Source organism: Podarcis vaucheri (genome assembly GCF_965113315.1).
Source record: "Podarcis vaucheri genome assembly, chromosome: 3".
NCBI classification, from domain to species: domain Eukaryota; kingdom Metazoa; phylum Chordata; class Lepidosauria; order Squamata; family Lacertidae; genus Podarcis; species Podarcis vaucheri.
This window is the reverse complement of record NC_138761.1, coordinates 45190830-45207753: the sequence shown is the minus strand read 5'-3', so window position 1 is coordinate 45207753 and position 16924 is coordinate 45190830. Positions and strand designations below refer to the sequence as shown.

The following is a 16924-nucleotide window of genomic DNA, read 5'->3' as shown; positions in this document are numbered from 1 at the left end:
CACCAGGATCGTGAAGAACCGCCCAGCTGTTCTGGAGGAGGTGGAGAAGTTGCTGCTCATCTGGTTAGAAGAGAAGCAGCGTGCAGGGGACACAGTGACTGAGGCCGTCATTTGTGAGAAGGCCAAGGCCTTGCACACAGACCTCGTCCAGCAACAGCCAGGAACCTCTGTCGAATTCTTAAGCCTTATCAGAGGGAAACTGGCCACTCTCCAGGCACTCGGCTTAAGATCCTTGTTGACCTCCCCGTCTGCGTCTCCCGGCAGGATACAGGCTAGGTCACTATCGGCGATCCTCCTCAAGCATGAGAAGAACACACCACTCTCCCCTCCTCCCTGCCTCCCCAGGGAGGGGAAAGAGTCAGACAGAAATGTATTTACATCGTTTTATTTCTGTCCTTGCAGCAGTACAGAAAAACACGTCTGCACTCATCAGACTCCAAACAGCAGAGAGAAAAACTCCACCCCTGTACTTCCAGTACAGGTCAGATGACACACTGAGCTAACATCCGGTGCTCAGTACAGTGAATAGACTGTCCCTTTGTTCCCATGGTACAGTCCCAAACATCAACATCCTGTTTTGCATTCCAGACAGCTGCAGCTCGCTCCCGCATTGCTGCTTTTCCGTAACAACCTCAGGCGAGCCAGAAGTCTTCAAGGCAAGCAGAGGCTGGTTTGACCGGTTCAAGATGAGATCTGGAATCCACAGCGTGGTCAGGCATGGAGAGGCTGCCAGTTCTGATGTTCCTGCGGCTGAAGACTTTGCAGCGGAGTTCCTGGAGGTTGTGACAACGGAGGGCTACGTTCCACAGCAGGTCTTCAACTGCGATGAGACCGGGCTGTTTTGGAAGAGGATGCCCAAAAGGACTTTCATCACTCAGGAGGAGGCCAAGTTGCCTGGCCACAAGCCCATGAAGGACCGTCTGACCCTGCTCTTCTGTGCCAACGCAAGCTGCGACCTGAAGATCAAGCCCCTGCTGGTGTACCACTCGGAGAACCCACGGGCCTTCAAGAAACACAAGGTCGACAAGGAGCAGCTGAGTGTCATGTGGCGATCCAACAGTAAGGCTTGGGTCACACGTGTGCTGTTTGTGGACTGGGTCAATCTTGCTTTTGGCCCTGCTGTCAAACAGTACCTGCTGGACAACGACCTGCCACTGAAGGCTTTGCTTCTGATGGACAATGCTCCTGCTCATCCTAAAGGCCTTGAGGAGGACTTGTTGGAGGAGTTCAGCTTCATCAACATCATGTTCCTGCCGCCTAACACCACGCCACTGCTCCAGCCGATGGATCAGCAGCTCATCGCCAATTTCAAAAAACTCTACACCAAGGAGCTTTTCAGGCGATGCTTTGAGGTGACTGATTGCACCAACATCACCCTGCGGGAATTCTGGAAGGACCACTTCGACATCGTCACCTGCTTGAAGATGATCACCAAGGCCTGGGACGGGATCAGCCAGAGAAATTTGAATTGCGCTTGGCGCAGCCTGTGGCCGGACTGTGTGGAACCAAGTGACTCTGATGCACCAGAGTCAACAGTGGTGCAGGACATTGTTTCCTTGGGGAGGACCATGGGCCTGGAGGTCACAGAGGAGGACATCAGCGAGCTGGTGGAGGAGCACGACCATGACCTGACCACCCAGGAGCTGGTCAAACTGCAGGCAGAGGTTGCGCAGGAGCAGGCCTCGCTGGAAGAGGAGGAAGCAACTGAGGAACGGCTGTCCTCCAAAGAACTGAGGGACATTTGCCATAAGTGGAAAGATGTGCAGGCTTTTGCACAGCGGCACCACCCTGACAAGAACCTGACACGTGACCTTGCGAACACTTTTGATACGAGGGTCATGTCGTCTTTCAGGGAGGTGCTGAAAAGGCGGATGAAGCAGCAGACCATGGACAGGTTCTTCAGCAAGAAGCAAAGAGTGGAAGAGGAACCTTCGAGTTGTCCCCCAGAGTCTTAGAAAATGTATGTACAGTACAGTACACTTTGTTGATTTTTAAATGCTTTTCTGTCATGTTTAGAAACTTAAATTATTGTTCCTTCAATTTTTGAAATGCTCTTTACAGTATGTGTGAATTTAAAGAGCACTTAATAAACTCTTTTTTTAACCAAATTTGGCTTTGTTTGGACTTTTTTTGACCATAGGAACGCATTAATTGATTTTCAATGCATTCCTATGGGAAACTGTGCTTAGCAAGATGAAAAAATCGCAAGATGAAAAAACTCGCCGAACGAATAAATTTCGTCTTGCGAGGCACCACTGTATCCCTGAACCCTAGTTTGGCTGCATGCTGGAAGGGTGGCTGCCAGGAAGTAGCATTAATTGGTCATCCTACAGTTGAACAGGATGTTTGCACATTGTTGTTGGATATGAGAGAAGAAAATGTGGCCTTCTGAAAGGAAGAATAATGTGTGTTCCCCATTTTAATTTAAAACAATGTGCCCCAGAAATCACCTTGGAAATGAAAGACACTATACAAATAATTTTAAGAAATAATGAATGTTCGGAATCACAAGCATATATTTTCTATAGATAATTTTTGCCACAATTCAAGGCAAATTTGTACTAAGGACAAATGTTTGTTAAAACAATCAACCATTGTTACTGAAAAGATAAGAATTGTACTTTTATTGATAATAGTAATATAATTAATATACATAAACCGATGTTATATTAAGCTCTATCTATTTTTCTCTCTCCTTTTTATAGGCAGTGCTGGAAACACTGTGATTAAAATGAAAAACAATGACATGTTTTTCTTAAAGTTTAATATGAAAGATGTTCTAAAGCTCAGTGCTTGGGAAACTGAAGCCAGAGACTTTGCCATATATGTGAATGGGCATGGTGACTTCTATTTGCTCATAAACAATGGTACTCATATATATTACAAGGCTTATCCACTGAAAACTGAAGTACTTAGTGCCACAAATCCTTTAGGAGAGGTCTGTCCATATATATCATTTCAGCACAATATGGAAGCAGATACTTACTATCTGGATATGGGAACAAATATGACCTTTTGGGCCCAGATTGTCTTTCTGGAAAATGTGGGATTGTCCACACAAGTTACAATCTACAGGTCACACTTGCTGAAGCAAAATAACTCTGTTCAATATGAAATAGCACGTGGAATTTGTACTAAGAATCAGGTAGGTGAATCTTGCATTTTTCTTCCTGTGTGTTTCTTTCTTGGGTCAGGCTGTCTGGTTCAGACATGTTACTGGCTACAGACACATGTAAGGCTACTAGCATGTTTCTAATTCAGTGGGAATTCCATGGATGAACCAGATTTATGAACTCACACTTCTATGTGAAGCCTATAGATATGGCTGCAATGATTTCCTCAGTTGTGATAGCTCAGAAAGGGGCTATTATAATTCAGTGGTACCTCAGTTTACGAACTTAATCCATTCCAGAAGTCTGTTCTTAAACCAAAACTCTTCTTAAACCGAGGCGTGCTTTTCCTAATGAGGCCTCCCGCCACCGGTAGCCTTCCACCATTCGTATTCCATTCTTAGACCGAGGTAAATTTCTCAAACCAAGATACTATTTCTGGTTTTGCTGAGTTTGTAAACCAAATCGTTCTTAAACTGGACTGTTCTTAAACCGAGGTACCACTGTAATATTTTAAATAACTAACTAAATAAGAACTAATATAATCAAGTTCTATGATTCACTAAATACATACAAAGTTGCACATGAATATTCTAAAAGATGTCATATTCCATATAACCTTCCTTACATTACAGGGATTCAAATGTCTAGGATAAAGTGGATTTTATATTTTATATAATTTGAAGTTTTTTTAACTTTTAGTATCCTGTTTTATCCTGCTCACCTAGCAGTTCGAAAGCACCCTTAAGTGCAAGTAGATAAATAGGTACCGCTTTATAGCGGGAAGGTAAACGGCGTTCCGTGTGCTGCGCTGGTGCAGGCTCACCAGAGCAGCGATGTCACACTGGCCACGTGACCCGGAGGTGTCTGCGGACGGCACCGGCTCCCGGCCTCTAGAGTGAGATGAGCGCACAACCCTAGAGTCTGACAAGACTGGCCCGTACCGGCAGGGGTACCTTTACATTTACCTATCCTGTTTTATTATGATATAATGAGTAATGTTACTTGCCTGCAGCCCTTAAATATATGGTATTTTAAGACTAACTATCCATTATTGTTGTTTATTATATCTTAAAGACTGTAACACTTTATCATACCCGTGATTATTCAACCGAGAGAGAGTATGAAGATGAAATGTAAGTATAATGATAGTTAAAATATGAAAATGCTTTACAATTTATTGGTTACATTTACATTTCAGAAGAGTCAATAGCATAAGCACACCTTATTGGAACTAGCTCAGGGCTGGGGAACTTCTTTTTTTCCAAAGACCACGTTCCATCTTGGGAAGCCTTCTGGGAGCTGTTAATTTGGGGATCCTATCTATTCTTGGTTTTACAAGTGAGGCCATGGGTTTGGTCCAAGTCCCCTTCTGAGATGGACCACCATTTTTCTTTAAGATCTCTCTTTTTTACTATGATGAGAGCTTTGGCATTGTTTAACTACACCTTGCATTTTCAAATCATCAGTCAATACTCTCAAATGAGGTAAATCAAGCGCAATATATTTTTTCATTGTATCTGTTTCAACAATGGATGGTTCAAAATTACACATATCAAAATATCAATATGGGTTACAGACCCAGCCTCCCAGTGAAATTTATTGTTGTGCCAGCCATATAAGTAACAGTTCCCACAAATTCATTTAAAGGTGTTTGGTTAACCACAGTAATATTCACAAGCTATTCTCTGAGTAAAGTACATTCAGCAGCTGAATCCTAAGGTGTCCTTTGCAGCTCAATTCCTAACTAACCCCCCTGTTGTCCACAAGGACTTTAAATATGATGTGGTTGTAATGCTACTATTATAGTCCAATTCTGACAGGGAGCTACTGGAGTTTAGGCCTCCCTTTCATCTGCTCAGAACATGACCATAAGAAGAACCTGCTGGATCAGGCCAACAGCCCATCTAATCCAGCATCCTGTTGTCACAATGGCCAGGCACGTGCCTATGGGAAACCAGTAAGCAGGATTCAAGCATAAGAGCACTCTACCTTCCTGTGGCTTTTCAGCAACTGGTGTTCTGCTGCCTCTGACTGTAGAGGCAAAGCATAGCCATCATGGCCAATAGCCATCAATAGCCCTCTCTTCCATGAGCTCGTTTAATCCTCTTGTAAAGCCATCCAAGCTGGTGGCCATGACTGCTTCCTATGAAAGCAAGTTCCATAAATTAACTATGTGGTGTGTGAAGAAGTACAGTGGTACCTCAGGTTAATTCATTCCGGAGGTCCGTACTTAACCTGAAACCGTTCTTAACCTGAAGCACCACTTTAGCTAATGGGGCCTCCTGCTGCTGCCGCACTGCCGGAGCACAATTTCTGTTCTCATCCTGAAGCAAAGTACTTAACCCAAGGTAATATTTCTGGGTTAGCGGAGTCTGTAACCTGAAGCGTATGTAACCTGAGGTACCACTGTACTTTATTTTATCCCTCCTGAATCTTCCAACATTCAGCTTCAGTGGATGCCCACAAGTTGTAGTGTAATGGAGAGGAAGAAAAACTTTTCCCTATCCACTTTACCGTGCCATGCATCATTTTAAAAACTTCCATCGTGTCACCTCTAACTTGCGTCTTCTCTAAACTAAGAAGTCCCAAACGTTGTAACCTTTCTTCAAAGGGGAGTTGCTCACCAAGAAGCAACCAGAACTGTACACAGTAACATAAATGCTTTCACAATATAGATTCATATAATGCCATTTTGATACTGGCAGCTTTATTTTTAATTCCTTTCCCAATGATCCCTAGCATAGAACCACAATGTTCCAATCCAAACCAAAGATCTTGTGCTGGGGGTTAATGCACAGACATTTTTCTATTCTGAGTTGCAGACTGAAACCAAGAGCCTTGCTGTGGCTCAGTACATAATAGAGGAAGAGCAACAGTTCTCTGAATGGAAAGAAGTAGAGTCCCCCAAGGATTAGTATTGGCACCTGTGCTTTTTAACTTGTTCATAAGTGAACTAAAGTTAGAACTAAGCAGTGAGGTGGTAGGGTGGCTAAGACTGATGATGATACAAAACTGTTCTGAGTCATGAAAACAAAAAGAGCTTGCAGAGAGCTCTGAAAGCATCTCTCCAAACTCAGTGAATTTCACATATATGCTCATGGGGTCTGGAACTGGAGGTGACTGATCAGGAAAGAGGCATTGAGATCATGATAAATAGCTCAATGAAGATGTCAACCCAGTGTGTGCTGGCTGTGAAAACAGCAGATTCTTTACGACAGTGAAGTACTCTAGAAACAATTTATCAGTCTTTTTTTATATAATGGAACTCCATCAAGATGTTTTATCTGACACCCAGCTTTCAATAACAGATGCCAGCCTTGACCTCTAATATCTAATCCACTTCCCCTTCTAGCAAATTTCCCCCACAGTACAGCATATCTATCTATTTATCTATATTCACCAGCAAGCCCATTACAATTTCTCTGTTGCTGTTTATTCTATCTCCCCTGTAATCTTTTATTGTTAACACATCCTGTACTGTTAAAATTGTTGGCTATTTGCAGTATGGTAGCGCTGCAGAGAGCTTGCTGGGGAGACCATGCATTAAAAAGGGACTCAAAAATAACTTAAACAAGGTTTTAATAACAAAAACAAAAACTCCTTATACACTAAATACATCAACAAACCAAACCAGACCCAACCACCAACCCATCCCCCAGGGTAATGGGAGAGCTAGGTGCTGCTCCTTATATACTCTACCCAATTGCTGACACAGTTTAATCAGTACAACTCAGCAGCACCTGCTATGTTTCACAGCTGTAAAGCTGGGTCTCGTTATTTTGCTCTGGCCCTTGCTCTGGCCCCTTAAAGACATACACATGGAGTGGAACAGTGATGAACCTTTACATTTAAAGAAACCATTCAACATTTCCCCTGCGGTTCATCATTGTGGAACAAAAACATAAAGCATATTTTGTACATGTCTTTCATGTGTAACCTTTGGAAGTGCTTTTGTAAAAATGTCTGCAATTTGATTGTCACCTGGAACATATTTAAATACAACCATTTCATCAGCAATTAGTTTCTTTACAAATTCTAAACGTAATCTTAAGACTCTAGTGCGCTGCGTATTGGTCTCTGAACACAGGATAGCAAGGCTGCTCTGGGAATCAAGGTAAACTTTTACTGGTAGTATTACTTGCATCTGTAGGTCTGCAAATACTTGCAGATACCATTCTACATCACAAGTGGCCTCAACGCATGCACATAATTCACTCTCTGTTGTGGAGAGACATATAATGGTTTGTGTCTGGGACTTCCATTCAAATGGACAACCGTTATAACAAAACACCATACCAGACACACCCCTGCAATTATTTTGTTCCACTGCATGAGATGCATCGCAGAAAATTTCAAAACCTTTGTCAATAATTGTTGTAAACTGCAGCCTATAATGTTTGGTATGTTTAAGGTACATTACCACTCTCTTAAGAGCAGAGAAACATTGCGTAGTGGGCTTTTCCACAAATTTTGCCAGAAAGTGAAAAGCATAAGTTATATCTGGTCTTGAGATTCTTTGAATGAAATTTAGCTTGCCTATAGCAGAACGATACAAAGTTTTGTTAGGAAATGGCTTATCTTCACCTGTAAAGGTGAAACCACACACCATAGGTGTTTACTTCCCATTTGCATTTTCTAAACGTAGCATTTCAACTAGATCATCAATTTTTGCAGTTTGATGAACCAGAAAAGATCCATTTTTGCCTTTCTCAATTTGCATGGATAAGTAATTTTTAGCTATGCCTAATTCCACCACATCAAATTTCTTCTGTAACTGTGAAACTACCTGTTCATATTCCTGTTTAGTTTTTGTAGAAATTAACACGTCATCTACATACACACATATTTTTGTTACAGAGTTTGCCCTTTCCTTTATAAACACACAATTGTCTGCCTTTCCTTGTGAAAAACCAATATCTAGCAATTCTTTTGCTAAAGTTTGGTGCCAATTCCTTCCACTTTGGTGCAGACCATAAAGGGATTTATTTAATTTGCATACCAAACCTTCAGCAGCGTCTATGCCTTCAGGGACATGCATAAAAATTTGTTCTTTTAAATCTGCAAACAAATATGCAGTTTTTATATCTAGGTGATAAACAGAATGTCCACGTTGTGATGCATCTTTTAACAAAAGCTTAACTGTTTCATATTTTACACTTGGTGAATAGCACAAATCATAATCTTCGCCTGGAATTTGTTGAAAGCCCCTAGCAACTAATCTAGCCTTGTACCTTACAACTTCATTTTTGTCATTCATTTTAACTCTATAAACCCATTTTGAATCAATAAGTCTCATATCTGGGGTTTGTGGTACAAGAGACCAAGTGTTATGCTCTTTTAAAGAAGCTATTGTTATTTTGCTCTGGCCCCTTAAAGACATACACATGGAGTGGAACAGTGATGAACCTTTACATTTAAAGAAACCATTCAACAAAAATATGTGAATGAATATCCTTACTATCACACTTTTGTTTCCACTCTTCTTCCCACATATCATCATCATTATCCAAATAAGCTCCAACAATTCAACAAATTGGCTTCTGAGCATGGAGCTGTTCCTTCAACACCCCTCCAAATTTCTATTAGCAACCTGTTGCTTTTTTAAGTTGCTGTTTCAGAACTTTCACAGGTCCTTGCAAATCTGCTTTTTCTATTTCATGTCCTCCAACTGGCATTGTAAATGTTCATTACAACTCTCCCTACTCCTCAGACAACCTCATATTTTCAGCAGCTGGTCCCAAATTCTGTGCAATTACTTGGTTTTCTTCTCTTTCAAAATTATCACCATGCATTCACATATTTTTATATTCCTGTTCCTTAGTGGCTAAAGCTAGTGCTGTCTTTGCAACAATCTACCCTTCAGTAAGCTAAGCCCATTAGATCTAGTCCTATCTTCTACAGCAACAGGGAAGTGTTTGTCATATTCTAGGTGACAGCTCTTCCGGTATTTGAAGGGTGCTATCAGGTCCTTCTCAGTTTTCTGTTCTGCATGCTAAATATACCCAGTTCCTTCAACCTTCTCTCATAGGACTTGTTTTCTATACTACCTAACATCTTCATCACCCCATTCTCATTTGTCTATATTATTGCATGCCACCCTAATCTCCAAGCAGTGTAAGATTCCAGGCTTACCCAGGATTCAGTTTCCTTTGCAATGAGGGACACTGGAGACTGTGGTATCTTTATGATATATGGTTTATTTACACATATATACAACATGAGCTCAAGAAGGTGTTGCTTCCCCCATAGCCACAGCCTTGGCAGAAATCAGGCATGGCTCCTTGTCCCAGCTGCCCAGCCTGCAGCCTTGCTTCTAGCTTCTAGCTCACATAACTCAGACCTTTGACTCTGGCTTTTGTCTTTCTAACTACCAGCGAGTTGAAGTAAGGGGGCTCATCTATTTGTCATCTGGCACAGAGCCACTTCCTTTGTTGCCTTAACGGTTCATACTTAAAGGGACACTACCCCACCAGGAAGCTAGCCTGGCTATTTCAGGAATTGAATCTGTGCTGGATCCAGGAATTAGGAAAGGGCTCAGGCATACAGCCTCCCATCTCACCTAGCAAACCATATCACTCTTAAAGTGTTGTGTGCAGAACTGGACACAATACTCTCATGTGAGGTCTAACTAGTATAGAATAAAGAGGAACTACCACTTCTCATTACTGGGACATTGTGATTTGATTGAAGCAGCCTAAAATCACATTAGCCCCCTCACAGCTGGATCACTTTGCTGACTCACATTCAGCTTATGGTTTATTACAATCCCAGGAACTTTGTACTACTGCCAAACCATGTTTCCTGACATCCTTCACCTGAAAATTTTAAAATGTATTGCAAAAATGCAGATATTTGCATATGTCTCTTGAGTTTCATTTTGCTATTTTTGACCCAGCTTTCCATTCTATCAAGGTCATTCTGAGATGTTAGGTAGCAATTCTGATTTTTATGCCATTGGCAAATTTCATGATTCACTCCTCCCTTTCATCTATATAACTACTAAAAATGTTGAAGAAAACCAGGCCCAGACTAGAGCCCTGCAGCAGCACATTCAAAGTCTCTCTCTGGGTTGAGGAGGAATAATTGATGAGCACTTGTCCACACTTAACCAGTTTAGTAAACAAAATAATATGTAGACCTTTGTCAAATTCTTTTCTGAAAGTAAGAGAAATAAAAATCACAGCATTTCCAAAATCCATAATCTAGTAACCTAATTTTTAAAAATGAGTTTATTAGTCTGGCAGGATTTATTCTTGACAGATTCATGTTGGCTTCTATTAATCACTGCAGTTGTTATCAAGATGCTTACAGATTGATTTCTTTATAGTCTTTTCTAGTATCTGCCCATAAATTTGAGTTTGACTATTCTCTTTCCTTTTTGTGAAGATTAGTACATTTGCCTGTATGCATGCACCCTAAAGCAAGAGGCTTGCACTAATGCAAGATTTATTTATTTTTAATAAAACTAAACCCTTTGAACAGCTTGCTTCTTCCGTGACACATCACAGCCTGTTTTTTAAAATTTGTCTCAGTTTGAAACACAATCTGCCACATGGCACGGAGAGCTGATATAAAGTCTGCCTAGTCTCCAAGAACTAGTTTCACATTCTTTGGATCCAAGCCATAGTTTACAATGTGAAAACTCTGGGGAAATTGCATACCAGAATTATGTAACTTATTAAGGCAGAATTTTGTTTTTCCTTGGCACCATACGTAATTTAAAAGTATTTCTCCAGGACACCAATTTAAAACCATTTCTATTTGGGCAAACTGGGCTCTAGCATAAGATCCAAAGCCTAAAACTATTTGCATTTCCAACTTTGGAAATCTAATATTTGAGGAAGCTGTGGGCAATCTTAGACACATCAGGTTACTGATCAGTTTCTCTGGTGTAAAAACAAGCAAAGGAAAAAGGTACTCAATGAATGGTGTTGTCCTCACCACATAAACATAGATTGTATTAAAAAAAAAAAACTTTTGTCCACTTACTTTTGTCTATAATGATTTACCCCAAACATATTGCTCAGACAACGTTCAAGAAATTCCAAATTAATTGTATCTCAGCTAGGGCACACATCTCTAAATAGTTAATGTCCAGATGATGCCACTACGTAAAGATTATAGGGTTCAGTGTCCAACCAAATCCCCCAAATTGTATGCTGCCACCATTCCTGTTAAGAGTCCTTTCCTTCAGGCCCAGGAGACGCCTGCAGCTCTGTGGGATCCCTGTGAGGTTCCAGGGAGCAAGAGCTAAGTCACCATGCTTTGCTGTCTGAAGCCTCCAGCAAAAACAACCATTTGTATGGTAGCTAAGTATGATCAAAGAGATCTAAGGCACTGGTTTACACCAAGGCAGTTTTCCAAATAACCACAGTAAAATGCAGAACATATATGTTTAAGAATAATAAAATAATACCGTGGTAAGAACCCTGTTACTAAATAGGAAGAAAATATTTTAGGAGGTCAATTAAGAAATTAGAAATATAATGGAAAAGACATTAAAAAAACAAAAAATCGGACAGCCTAAGCTAAGATACTTCATCATCACGCTCTGACTTTGCAAAGAGATGTGGCTTGACAAGTCAGTTCAACAACCAAAACTTAGAATACAAGATGGGCATAAACAGGAGGCTAGCAGAGGGGCTAGTTTGGGGCAAGGAATACTACAAGGTAGATTGCTTTTATATATTTTTGCCTGTTATCCCACTTCTCAGCCAATCACAAGGCTACTTAGCTGCAAATTTCCAGAACCTAGGTTGGATGATAGAGCCCTATGACAGCACAGTGGAAAAATGTAACTTTAATTAGTAAATGACAATTTATGTCCTTGGGATACTGGTACAAAATAAGCAGATGCAGTATATCTTGGGCCTGCTAGCTAAGGGTCAGAAACTGCTATCTCTTGCTTGAAGGCCTCACCCATAAGTCTGAAGTTCTTAAATGAACCAAGTTTTACCCACAAAGAGCCAAAATTTGACACACAGATTCCCAAGTTGGGCACAAACCTGGCATGGGATCTAAAAATCTTGATATCCCTCATCCTGTTGCTTAGCACTGGATCCCTTTTGGGATGTTACTATAAAAGCTTGAGGTCATTATTTCAGATAGGAAATCAATATGTAGAAACAACAATTCTCATGGGGTTTTTAGTTCAAAGGTCAAATGAATGATAAATACAAGTGGCTGCACTGACAGCAAACACCATCGCCAGATTTGTGGGGGCCCTTAGCATACCCCCAGCCGTGTCCGTGCACCATGTTGCAGTGGGTAGCCATGCTTCCACTCTCATTTTCATCATCTCTATCCTGTTTTGGCTGCTTTGCCAGTGTATCTTTGCTTGTGGAACAGTTCTACTGACAGAGGGCTCTGTTGGCAGATTGCGGGAGTTCCACTGGGACATCAGTCATGCCAGCAATATATGTTAAATTCTGAAAGTATTGAGGTGCTTCCACCAGACCCTGAATCCCCCAGCCAGAATCTCAAGTATAAGACGGAACTCTTAAAAACTTAAGTTTGTGGATTTGAATTTTGGGAACAGATAATGAAATAAATATCAGTTGTGAAAGCAACACATAAGTATTATATAAAGGATTAATTTTAAGTGTCTTAAATATACCTGTTTTATGGCTGATACTTCCTTGTAGAATTAGTTCAACGGGTATTATGACAATTGAAGTGGAACCTTCCCTCACTGGAAGAACATGTATGACTCCCAACAAGGTAAGTTTTTAGCATGAGATGCTAATCTTTCTTTTTAAAAAAGGATGAAAACAACTGAATACCATAGTACCTTAAGCACTAACAAATACACTGTTGCAAAAACTTTCATTTTTTTAAAAAAAACCTGATAGAGATCTTTAATGTCTGAAGATAAAGTTGGCTTGAAGGACCACGTGGTGTGCAGAAGTGTAAAAAACAACATTAGAGGGGAAATCCTAAGGGGAACCCCCCCAAAAAAAAACCCCCAATAAGGACAGAGCCGCATACTGCTGCTTGAAGTGTGTAGGAGGATTACAGACATTCCCAGTGAGAGGAGGGATGGAATAAAATATTGTGAGGTACAGGATGGCTGATTGAACAGAACACATGTTCATTCCACACAAATATTCTTGTTATTCCCCACCCCCTGGGCAGCCTATCCTGCTTTGCTGCCTAAGTTTAAATGGGAATTGCTGTTCCCCCCCCCACTACTTCTGCCGTCATGATGCCCCAGCTCTTGCCGAACTCGACAGGAGCCAGGGTGGTGTGGCCCCTCTTGAAGCGGCCCTTCCTGAATCCAGAGGTTTTAGAAAGCTACCACAATAATAGCTGATAGAGGTTGCTGACCGCCTGGTCCCCATTTTTCAGTATACAGTTTTGCCATTCATATTGGGCGGAAGGACAGAGGTTAGATTAGATAGAAAAAAACTCCTGGCCACAACCTGGATCGTCAGGAGCAGCTGTACTCTAAGCAGCATTTGGCTGCATACATACTCTATCAAGGGAAATGCCTCAGTCAGTGGCAAGGGCTCCAGCCTCCTTGGATCCTCTATCAACATCAGTTCCATTTTATCCAGGTTCAGTTTTAGTCTTATTCTCCTTATCCAACAGACTGTAGCCTTCAGACACCAACGAGTTCAGGACCAAGGATGCTCTGGTTAATGGATGATAAAGAGAAAGAATGAAGCAGAAAGTTAGGCAATGTCATGATATTAATCATATCAAACTCTTAAATTCCACATTCTCTCTCCCAACAGTTTTGCATAAATATTAAATGACAAACATTACCAAATAAAAAGAGCCTCACAAGACACAGTTCTGTCTCCACTATCTGAGTACATATTGAGAGGTAAAATTAAAACCATCTCAAGTGTTTGCCTTGGATAGTCACCAGCAGTATAATATCTGATAATATCTGATACTTCAACGATATCAGGGACAAAAGCCGCTGAGAAGTCCAATAAAATCAAGATGTTGCTGTGACTTTCAGAGATTGTCCAACAAAACAATCAAAATACTCACTGTTTTCAGGTAGCTGTTTATTGAGCTTATTGAGTTTATCCTGATTTGTTCACACTTTTTGTGGTTGTGACATTATATGACATTGCCATCTAGTGGTTGTTAGCATATACTCACCAGTGCAATTTTTGTTAACTTTCCCCTTTCTGACTTTTGATGGTAAAATAAGTGATGAAAAATTACGCAATATACCAACTACTAAATGGCAGTGTCATATAGCCTCTTCACAAATTATGTGCAAAAAAAATCAAGATGAATGCTCAATAAACTGCCCATCTGGAATTACTGTCAGTCTAAAAATATTGCCGTCATATGATAAAAGGGTTGAGGAGGACTCTCATCAACGAATGTGTTTGTTTGTTTGCTTGTTTGTTTGTTGAAACATTTTTATACAGCCTTTTGCCCAAAGGCTTCAGAATAACATACAGCATAACATACATACATTCATAACATAATGTAACAATCAAAAAATATAAAAGATAAGAAGCATAACTATCAACCGTCCCTTATTTGGTGGGAAAGTCCCTTATCCCAGTGCTGTGTCCTGCTGCTTATTGATGATGTCCCTTAAATTTCCTGGATTTCAAAGGAAGCAGCTTCTCTCCCTCCCTCCCTGCCGGCCAGGGAGGAGGGCGGTTCCAACTGTGTTGCTTGGCTGCGTTGCTCACCCAATAAGGAGTCTAAGAACGACTGGAGGGTGGAGCTTGCATGCCTTGTGCCGATCAAATCGGCCGCGTTGCCTAGGGACTCGCCTTTGCTCAGCGCTTCCCAGCGGAGAGGTGACGGTGGTTTTCCTTACTGCACCCCCTTTGCCGGGTTGCTGCGCTGTGGGAACCACCGCTTGAGGCTTCGTTATAGCCTGCTATTGTAGGTTTAAGATGTTTCAGTTTTCCAGGCTCAGTCTTATATTTAACTTTAACTCAGTGTAGACCCATTGAAATGAATAGCTATAACTAATTTAGGTCCATTAACTGCAATAAAAGTTAGAAAAATTAAAGACAAGCCTAACCCCATATACTTGGAAATGAAGTGATCAGTGAGACTTAATCCAAAGTAATTATACTAAGGGTTGCAGCCAGAGTACCATATTTTATGAATTTGCTTTCTACCAAGAGTTAGTAGTTTCTGGGAGAGTGAACTGCTTGACACCTCCAAATGAGGCACAATTTAGCCAAAGTTGTACATTGATTTCTTTAGGAGATAATAATAATAATAAGTAATAATAAAATTTTATTTATATCCCACCCTCCCCAGCTGAAGCTGGGCTCAGAGCGGCTAACAACATTAAAATGATACAACATTCCAAAATCATTTCATTATAAAATCAATTCAAATCAGATTAATGACAGTAGTTAAGTATGTGATCAGTGGGACTTCTCTAATGTGGAATGCACATTAAAAATGCATTATTTTATTTGTTACATATATTTTAATACTGTACTTCATGCATGTAAATCACAAAAATTGGCTTTCAAATGTCAGCTTTTAAACCTAGATCTGTGCTGTCTCTCTCCCCTCTCCCCCCCCCCCCAGAGTGCCATTACAGTGGTGTGAGTTTGAACAGAAACTATTTTTCCCCACTGATATTTTGGCCATTGTTTGTGATGGCAGAAACTGTCAGCTTACTAGAATGTGCTTCTTTTCAGGTAGCGCACATAAATGTTGGTTGTCCTGTATTTCGAGACCTGGTTATTGAAAAGCAAGTAACAATGCTATTTTTTCCTTCTTCCTCCATGTTCTACATTGCGCAAAAAATAATAATTGTAGATACTATAGTCAAATTGGGTTCTGTAGGGTTTTCTTTGACGTTGACTGTATTGTATAACTGTTCTTATCTTGTTTATTAATTGCGGTTCACTGTGAGTTTTAGCCACCTCAGAAACCCTGTTTGGGGGGCAGATGAGTGAGATAAATTAACCTGTCTGTGAACGCAAGGAACACTTATGTACCAGGACCAACAAGGTCTATCTAACCACAGCATCCTGCTCCCAGAAATCCAAAGTGAGGCATGAAAGCAATAGTATTCCCTCTGAGAAGGCTGTTCAGTGGCACCATGCTTCCAAACTTGGGGGTTCAAGTTAGCTCTCTCAGCAGATAGCTGTTGATTGACTTATCTTTCATAAACTTGTCTTGTCCCTTTAAGAGTCATCTAAGCCAGTCACTGTCACCTCACCACAGCTTGTAGCAGTGAGATCTATTAATTATGCCTGCTGTGAAGTAATACTAACTTTTAGCAAATTCAGATAACTTAAAGTTCCTTCATATTAATCCTAGGCCTTTTGAGCCGGGTTTTCCTGCTGCGGGGACAGTTTTTAAACCCTTCACCTTGCTTATTGGGGTCTGGGAAAGTCACGCAAGGCCTTTGGAAGGCAGTGGGAGGCTCCCAAGATTTTGGACAGCCCTCCAAGATTTCATTGGAGGCTCCCACAGCCTTCCAGAGGTCTCCCACATGCTTCCCAGAGCCCAGTAAGCAGTGCCTGGTGTGGGGGCGTGTCCTGCAGTCAGGGGCAGTGCGATCTGCACCCATGGGTGCGGGGTGAGCCTTTCCAACGCTTGGAGCCTCTCCTCCCCCTCCCCCTCAGCTGTAGGGTGGCTGAGGGGGAGGCAGTAGGCAGACGCAAGTCCCACGCTGCCGTTTGAGGCAGGCTGGAACCTGCAGGTGCCTAAGCCACCACGTCACTCCTAAAAAGTTTTGTGAGCCCAATTTTTTTTACAACAACTCATTTTGTCATACACACACCCTCAGTGATGAAACTTGGGGCGGACCACACACCCCGCACCCCTCTTCCTCCGCCACTGCCAGTAAGATAGGG

The 16924-nt window shown here is 41.3% G+C and overlaps 1 protein-coding gene across 6 annotated transcripts in view; it reads left to right on the top strand.

Moving 5' to 3' along the window:
- The window catches only part of CATSPERE (catsper channel auxiliary subunit epsilon), a 54984-nt gene that overhangs the window by 19063 nt on the left and 18997 nt on the right, over positions 1 to 16924 (top strand). For 2 of the 6 annotated variants that reach the window (XM_082215003.1, XM_082215001.1), the window contains exons 11-15: positions 2706 to 3145; positions 4188 to 4246; positions 12758 to 12833; positions 13461 to 13669; positions 15758 to 15810. In XM_082215003.1, the coding sequence (XP_082071129.1) occupies positions 2706 to 3145; positions 4188 to 4246; positions 12758 to 12833; positions 13461 to 13669; positions 15758 to 15761 (788 nt within the window). In that variant the 3' untranslated portion in view covers positions 15762 to 15810. Of the gene's footprint in view, positions 1 to 2705; positions 3146 to 4187; positions 4247 to 12757; positions 12834 to 13460; positions 13670 to 15757; positions 16771 to 16924 lie in introns of those variants that run through there. The other 4 variants (XR_014217438.1, XR_014217439.1, XM_082215004.1 and 1 more) reach the window with 3 other exon arrangements.